The sequence below is a fragment of the Anopheles darlingi genome, chromosome X, assembly GCF_943734745.1.
Source record: "Anopheles darlingi chromosome X, idAnoDarlMG_H_01, whole genome shotgun sequence".
Taxonomy (NCBI): domain Eukaryota; kingdom Metazoa; phylum Arthropoda; class Insecta; order Diptera; family Culicidae; genus Anopheles; species Anopheles darlingi.
In genome coordinates, this window is record NC_064873.1 from 1,890,001 (window position 1) to 1,897,500 (window position 7,500).

Here is a 7,500-nt window from a genome sequence, read left to right on the forward strand (position 1 = left end):
CTCAAACTTATCACTCACGCGAGCGCACGGACACTGGCGGCTGCGGCTGGTATGCTGGTGGCGTTGTGTTTGGCTGTGATCGACGGCGAGTCGCTAACTGATTTACGGTCGTTCCCTTTCTTCCATATTTAAAAGCTTCAAGCGTCAGGCAGGGCGTACGCAGGGTAGGAGGGGGGGGAGGGGGAGGGAGGGGGATGACGGCAGTCGGCGAGTGACCGCGTCGCGATCCACGCTACGACGACGCGCCAAATGCCCTTTACACACACACACACAGACACATGTACACCGGGGTTGCTAAAGATGCGTACCGCGGAGCGAGGGGGCGCGCAAGGTGCGTGTCCTGCGGGTGTATAGCCGGTAGAAACACGAAACAGAGCCGTGGTTTGTGTGTGTATATGTGTGTATTTTTTATTTAAAGCGTAGCGTGCCCCAAACGAGCACGTGCTTAGCGTGACACACTATCACACGCACGCAGCAGAAGATGAGTCCACTGTGACCATGGGGACCATACCAGCATCCGCGGCATCGTCTTGCGTGATCATCACCTCAACCTGGTGCCGGCGATCTGCTCCGACTCCGATTATCCGAACTCTTCCGAACTTAGAGCTATCCTGCCATGAGCTAGCTCGAGCGCTAGCTGGATTTGTAAAGCGCCTCTCAATAGCTTTTGATGCAATATATTGAACAAGCGATTACCATTTTATACGACGGCAGCTTTATTTTCTTATTACCTATGCGCTTAAGCATCTTAAGAGAAAATACAATAAACGACGAGTAGTTATACAGCAAAACAAAACAAAAACACACACACTGCGTCGGCTCAGCCTCAACAAAAGCCAAAGAAAAAACTAAGGCTCAAATCAAGCAATGAACGAAATACTGCTTTCCACTTCAACATCAGAGTTGGGTTTAGCTGCGCAATGCAGCATAGACGGTAAATTACGGCGCACGCAGCACAAAACACGTAAACTGATACCCTTTACCTAGCTCCATAGCTTGCATAGCACAGTGGAGCAGGCTCATGCTATAGATTGCAGAATAGACGGTGTGAGGACTCGCTCGATGATAGGGACGAGGGATGATAGAGAACCGAGTGCGTAGAATGCGCCGATCAGCGTTTGGTACCGTTATTGGATAAGCATATAAGTGAAAGAAGAAAATGGGAAGTGTACCCTCCTGGATGTTGTTGTTGTTGAAATGGAAAATAGCAGCAACAGCAACATATTAAAACCACAAACGGGGTGGGGGCACAACAATCAAAAGCGGGGCCCATTTAGTACACACGGGCACAACAACAACAACAACAACAAAACAGTTTGTTGTTGGAATTTGGAGTCAAGGCAACGTCGTGCGTTATCGCGCACCGGCATTAAACGGGCCAAAGGGGGTTGATACAGGACGAAACGGCCACGGCCACGGCTCTGTGTGACTCTGTGTGCGACGCCGTGCTCTCGATCGTTGGCGTTGGTGATTCGTTTCGCCCAGCAGCAGCAGCAACAGCAGCAGCACCCTAGCGCAATCAATGGATGGACTGGATGGAATTGGAGCAGTTAACACTTAAGTAAGCGCACCGCTGCTCGACATGCCAGTACAATTTTCGATGCAATGTTTTTTTTTTCGAAAAACCTTTTTGGGCGAACATTCATCCATTCAGAATCCGCCGCATCCGTGGTGCCGTGACCGACATATCAACCGATTTGTGTGGAAAATAGTTATAGGTTCCAGCAACGCAACCGCGCAACGCATCGCGCGCCCGCTTGTGATCCTGGGCGATATCAGCAGCCAGCAATCTCTCTGCTGCCGAGCGTAGAGAGGTCGAGATTGTTTACCGAGCCGCGAGGTCGCGATTCACGCAGTAGCGAAGGGGGAAACAACAAAACACACACACGCGGAAAGCGCGATTGACAACCGGCAGAGGGGGGAGAGGGGGATGGGGCCGGTAAAATGTTGCGCAGAACAGGCAAACATGTTTTGTCGATGTTGATCTCGTTCTGTGATAGCGCCATGGAAACCGTGATCTTCGACGTCGATCGGTCGTCGGGCGCGGTTACGATGGAGATACGGATGGATGGATGGTTTGACCCCAAAACCCGGGGGGCTAGGGACTCGTTTAGTCGATGGCCTAATCGCGGACCCGCTCTAGATTAGGCTCGAACGTTCGGTTCAATCCGAATCGAATGGAATCGAAGCCGGATGGGTGGGAAGGATGGCAATGGCAACGCACCAATACAAAGGGGGCCGGGGGGAGACGGAACCCATGATCCTCTGTTCGTCTTGGTGAGATCCAACATGAGACATGTACGTTGGAAACCACGCCGGATTTGATAAGCGGCGGCCTGTTTGTGCGGGACGAGCAGCTGAGTGCCACATCACACTCGCACAACGCCGTCAAGAACGGTGGCCTCTTCCGCCTGGCTGCTGCTGGTGCTGCTGGTGGTGATTGTGCTTAACGAGCTCTAACTCTTGCCCCAGCCAGGCCAGGCCTAACACTCGGGGTACCGTAGGTATTTAGTGCGGTGTATTGGTCCCACACTGGGCCAGTATTCGGTGAGCGATCGTTCAGAACGCGTCGTCGTCGTCGTCGTCGCATCTTTAAAGAGACAGCAGCAGCAGCAGCAGCAGCAGAGAGTGAGACAGAGACCGATAGAGCAACCAGCAATCAGCCATCAATCAACGAATCAATTTTTGGAAGAGATCACAGCATGGCGGCGAAAGCAATCACGGAAGGTAAGCGGCAAGCGCAGTGATCGAATCGGGTTTGGGGCGGGTGTGGCCACGCTCCCTGAACTGGCGTTTAACTTTTGCTCTCTCACTCACACTCTTCTTCTTTCCTTCCTTCTGTGCGTGTCTGTGCGTGTGTGTGCGTGTAGTTGGAGGCATCAAGGTCGGTAAGCTGCTGATCGAGGGCAAAACCAAGCAGGTGTACGACGTACCGAGCCAACCGGGCCACTCGATCCTGCTCAACAAGGATCGCATCACCGCGCACAATGGTGTGCGGGCGCACGAGCTGGAGGGCAAGGCCAAGATCTCGAACCAGACGAACGCGAAGGTGTTCGGGCTGCTGAACCGGGCCGGGCTGCGGACCGCGTTCGTCCGCATGGTTTCCGACGATGCCTTCCTGGCGCGCCAGTGCGAGATGGTACCGATCGAGTGGGTGACGCGCCGGCTCGCGACCGGTTCCTTCCTCAAGCGGAACCCGGGCGTCCGGGAAGGCCACCGCTTCTCGCCGGCCAAGGTCGAGACGTTCTTCAAGGACGATGCGAACGATGATCCGCAGTGGAGCGATGAGCAGATCGTATCCGCCGCCTTCACCGTCAACGGTGTCACCATCGGTAAGCATGAATACCATTCCGGGGGCTCCGTTTCGAATGGTTTACTAATACCCCCCTCGCCTTCCTTTTCATTTCTCGCGCAACCCCAGGCCAGGACGAGGTTGAGATCATGCGCAAGACGACGCGGCTGGTGTTCGAGGTGCTGGAGCGGGCGTGGGCGACACGAAACTGTGCCCTCATCGACATGAAGATCGAGTTCGGTGTCGACTCCACCGGCCAGCTGCTGGTGGCCGACGTGATCGATTCGGACTCGTGGCGCCTGTGGCCATCCGGTGACAAGCGGCTGATGGTCGACAAGCAGGTGTACCGGAATCTGGCGAGCGTAACGGCGGCCGATCTCGACACGGTCAAGCGCAACTTTAGCTGGGTGAGCGAGCAGCTGGATGCGATCGCCATCCCGAACGACCATCTCGTCGTCATCCTGATGGGCAGCGCATCGGACGCGGAGCACTGCGAGCGGATCGCCAAGCACTGCCGGGAGCTCGGGCTGAACAGCGAGCTGCGCGTGACCTCCGCCCACAAGGGCACCGACACGACGCTCCAGATCGTGCGCGAGTACGAGGGGGTGCTGTCCAAGCTCGTCTTCATCACGGTGGCCGGCCGCTCGAACGGGCTCGGTCCGGTGCTGTCCGGTAACACGACCTACCCCGTCATCAACTGTCCCCCGGTGCGACCGGACAATGTCGCGCAGGACGTCTGGTCGAGCTTGAACCTACCGTCCGGGCTGGGTTGCAGCACGGTGCTGTACCCGGAGGCGGCCGCCCTGAATGCCGCCCAGATTCTCGGCCTCGACAACTTCCTCATCTGGAGCAGGCTTCGTGTGCGCCAGCTGGACAACTTCTGCACGTTGGTTTACGCCGACAAAAAGCTGCGCGGAGTGCGCGACGTCAATGCTTCGGTTTAACAGCTTCGGGGCTCCCTTCATTTTGCTTACACCATCACCACCATACACCACTTTAATAAGGGTGCGCACACCAGCACACCAGCATCGTGAATAGTGTTATCCATCCTCCCCCCCCCCCCCCCACCCCTTCCAGTGCCTTGCCGGCCAAATATTACCAATAAAATTGTCAATAAAATTTCCTACACTGTTTCCCGGGCTGTCGGCAGTTCATGCTTTGTTTGCGAGTCTCTTCGTCTCACATCTTCTGCGTTAGGCATGCGTCCACTAGCTAGTACCACCAGTTTAGTTGGTAATTTATTTTTTCTATCGGGCACACTACGGATATTGGCGAAACCAAACCATCATACCACAGTTGTGTGTGATGTGAAAAAATTGAAGGTAGCTGCCGTCGTTCAATTTTTTTTTTATATAAAAAGCTGGTAGCTCTGAATCGCATCCACAATTCCACTCCGATGCCGCTTGTCAAAAATCCGCCCTCGATTCCGAGAAGGATTCGATGCCGAGGTCGAGATCCAGCGTATGAGTTCAACTGAGATTTGGAGTGGGGAAAGTTCAGCGTTCGTCTGCTTTGATATGGCATTCGCCGTAGATATTGTTGATTGTTTTGTTTTCGCTTCCGCTTTGCTCTTTACAGATGCGACTTACCGCCATAGCTGTTAATGCTTGGTCTAGGTCGTCGGCCCTGGCCCTGGGCTGTGTCAATTCAATGCGCATCCGATTCATTCCATTCTAGGGGCCATTAAGCCGTGTGTGCCACACTTTGCACTCAGGTAACGCTTTTCTTCTTCGGCATGGCATTTATTGACCGTGAAAATTATCAGCTAATTGCAGCAATACCCTTGCAGCAACGCAGTGATTATTAATAGAGCCAAGGTCACAATTCCGGGAGTGGGACCTCGAACCAACCTACGAGCGCATTCATCGATGATGCTGAGGACAAAAACCACATTTGCGCAATTGGTTGCAAACACGAGCAACATCTTTCTACGAGAAATATATCAAAAAGGTTGCCTATCCGGTGGGGAAAAATGTGTTTACGAAATCAGGAGATTATGTAGAAAAATAAGAAAAATACCTTTTGTGCGTTTAAACTAAAAATAAGTTTGCTAAAAGTAAAGTCTCGTTTATATTTGAATCAACCTAGTATGTTGAACGTTTTTTTGGCTTTGGAACAACACATTCGCAATGGGCTGTGCCAGTGGTATCGGGGCGAAGGAGAGGGGGCATTTGTTATCCTTCCTTGGGAAGTTTGCGCTCACTGCGCGCGTTCACGTGCCACAACGATAGAGGGGGCAGAGCCCCGAGACTGCTACATTGTTGTCCCGTGCTGTGCGGTTGGCCAATTGGCTATCTCAGTGCCGGGAGGGCAATCGTCCTTTATTCGCCGTGAGATACTATAGCTATTAGCGATAAGATAAGTGGTGTTGATGGTGATTATCATGCCATGGCTGCCAGGTAGCGCAGGCAGGAAGAAGAACCATTTCTTCCGCATGGAGGGAGGGGGAGGAGGGGTAATGCGGGTTACCAATAAATCAGAGTAAGCGCCAGGTAAGCGCAGCAAACGGGGCTCCAGTTGTGACCGACGCTTGTGAATGGTGGCTGCACTCCTGCTGCTTCCAGCGTCAAGCGTGGACGTCAATCGACGACGACGACGACGACGCAAGCGAGGCGAGTAAGCGAGATAGCGCGCGTGTGTGTGTGCGAGTGTCTGTCTGTCTGTTTCGTTTGGATGGTAAGCAGAGGTCGATAAGCATTGAGCGCAGCAATTGAGCCAATACTGGCCGAGCCCATTGAGCAACCGCAGTCGCAGTAAAGCGTTGTTCCTGGTGCCAACTCGCTGGCGCTCACGGCACGGCCTCCATTCCACGGAACCACCACAGTCCAGCAGCGGCCTCCCCAAGGCGGCCCAGACCAGGAATTCAGCAATAGATAAGCTCAAGTTTCCCACGCATAGTGACGCCTGCTACTAGACGCGTAAGTGACCGAACGAACAACCCCCTCCCCGTGGCAAGCTAACGACCGATTTCCCCCCCGCCACAGCGAATCATGCGTACCTTCAAGCTGGCAATGGCCACCCTGTGTGGTGGTGGTGGTGTGCGGAGTGATCGCCGGCTCACCGTCGACCTGCTGGCCATCCTGTTCGGTATCGGTTCGTGGCTCGGCGTCAACTCGGTGTACGTGCAGCTGCCGCTGCTGGTGCAGCGGGCCCCCGAAGGCTGGAATTTGCCCTCCTTCCTGGTCGTCACGATCCAGCTCGGCAACATTGGCCCGCTGCTGTACACGGTGGCCGCCCGGGCCTGGCCGAAGGTGTTCCGGGATGCGTACCTCATCCGTGCGCTGCTGCTGCTCGGTTCGGCCGCGGCCCTCGCGACCGCCTTCGCCTACGACCGGACGCTGTACGTGTTCGGGGCCGACCGCTCGGTACCGCTCTTCATCACCGTGTTCGTGGTGGCGCTGGTCGGTTGCACCAGCTCGGTGCTGTTCATGCCGTACATGGGCCGCTTCCGGGACGTCTACCTGATCACCTACCTGATCGGCGAGGGTTTCAGCGGTTTCGTGCCGAGTATCGTCGCGCTGGTACAGGGTGTCGGCGGTAACGCCGAGTGCCGCCTACTACTCAATGACACCGACAGCACCGGTACCGACGGCACCGGTACCTATGAAGCCTACACACCGCCGCCCCGCTTCGGCACCAACGTCTACTTCCTCATCTCGTCCGCCATTCTGCTGGTCAGCTTCGTCGCGTTCCTGCTGCTCGACCGGTTGCCCCTGTGCGTGGCCGAACATGCCGCCGTCACGATCGCCAACGGTAACCACTACACGTACGAAGCATCGTCGCCCCCAAAGACGACCAAGAGCCACCAGACCGACGAGACGACCGCTGGCCAGCCAAAGCTGGCGATGCTGGCGATACCGGAACAGGAACAGGAGTCGCAACACCGGAATCGGAACCGGAATCGGCGCTCGTCCTCCTACTGGCTGCTGCTGACGCTCATCGGCATCATGTGTCTGTTCGGGAACGGTTTCTTCCCCAGCATCCAGTCGTACTCCTGTCTGCCGTACGGCAACGTGGCCTACCATCTGGCCGTCACGCTCAGCAGCATGGCCAACCCGGCCGCCTGCTTCCTTGCCTTCTTCGTCCGCCGGAATACGGTCCGGTTGAACGTGCTGCTGGTCGCGCTGTTCGTGCCGTTCGCGGCGTACGCGATGGCGACCGCCCTGACCAGCCCGGCACCGCCGCTCATGCACCAGACCGTCGGTTCC

At 55.6% G+C, this 7,500-nt stretch overlaps 3 protein-coding genes across 6 annotated transcripts in view; 2 read left to right on the forward strand and 1 right to left on the reverse strand.

Moving 5' to 3' along the window:
- Positions 1 to 95, reverse strand: part of LOC125955481 (amidophosphoribosyltransferase-like) — a 4,510-nt gene extending 4,415 nt beyond the window's left edge. For 2 of the 4 annotated variants that reach the window (XM_049686627.1, XM_049686615.1), the window contains exon 1: positions 1 to 11. This exon is cut by the window's left edge and continues 588 nt beyond it. The gene's annotated coding sequence lies outside the window, so the exon portion shown is untranslated. The other 2 variants (XM_049686621.1, XM_049686634.1) reach the window with 2 other exon arrangements.
- A 2,309-nt stretch (positions 96 to 2,404) lies between these two features.
- LOC125951915 (bifunctional phosphoribosylaminoimidazole carboxylase/phosphoribosylaminoimidazole succinocarboxamide synthetase) lies at positions 2,405 to 4,418 on the forward strand. Its single transcript, XM_049681061.1, has 3 exons — positions 2,405 to 2,727; positions 2,871 to 3,332; positions 3,422 to 4,418. Exons 1-3 carry the CDS (start codon positions 2,703 to 2,705, stop codon positions 4,234 to 4,236), a joined length of 1,302 nt encoding a protein of 433 aa, XP_049537018.1. The 5' UTR covers positions 2,405 to 2,702; the 3' UTR covers positions 4,237 to 4,418.
- A 1,376-nt stretch (positions 4,419 to 5,794) lies between these two features.
- LOC125951923 (riboflavin transporter 2) overlaps positions 5,795 to 7,500 on the forward strand; it is a 2,521-nt gene continuing 815 nt past the window's right edge. The window contains exons 1-2 of the mRNA XM_049681074.1: positions 5,795 to 6,210; positions 6,277 to 7,500. The exon at positions 6,277 to 7,500 is cut by the window's right edge and continues 815 nt beyond it. Coding sequence (XP_049537031.1) covers positions 6,283 to 7,500 — 1,218 coding nt within the window. The 5' untranslated portion in view covers positions 5,795 to 6,210; positions 6,277 to 6,282. The remainder of the gene's footprint in view (positions 6,211 to 6,276) is intronic.

Bases quoted from the DNA above. Each gene is read 5' to 3' on its own strand.
- LOC125951915 (XM_049681061.1), top strand. From the start codon at position 2,703: ATGGCGGCGAAAGCAATCACGGAAG. The intron at 2,728-2,870 runs GTAAGCGGCAAG...GTGTGCGTGTAG, and splicing joins GGCGAAAGCAATCACGGAAG to TTGGAGGCATCAAGGTCGGT. The intron at 3,333-3,421 runs GTAAGCATGAAT...GCGCAACCCCAG, and splicing joins CGTCAACGGTGTCACCATCG to GCCAGGACGAGGTTGAGATC.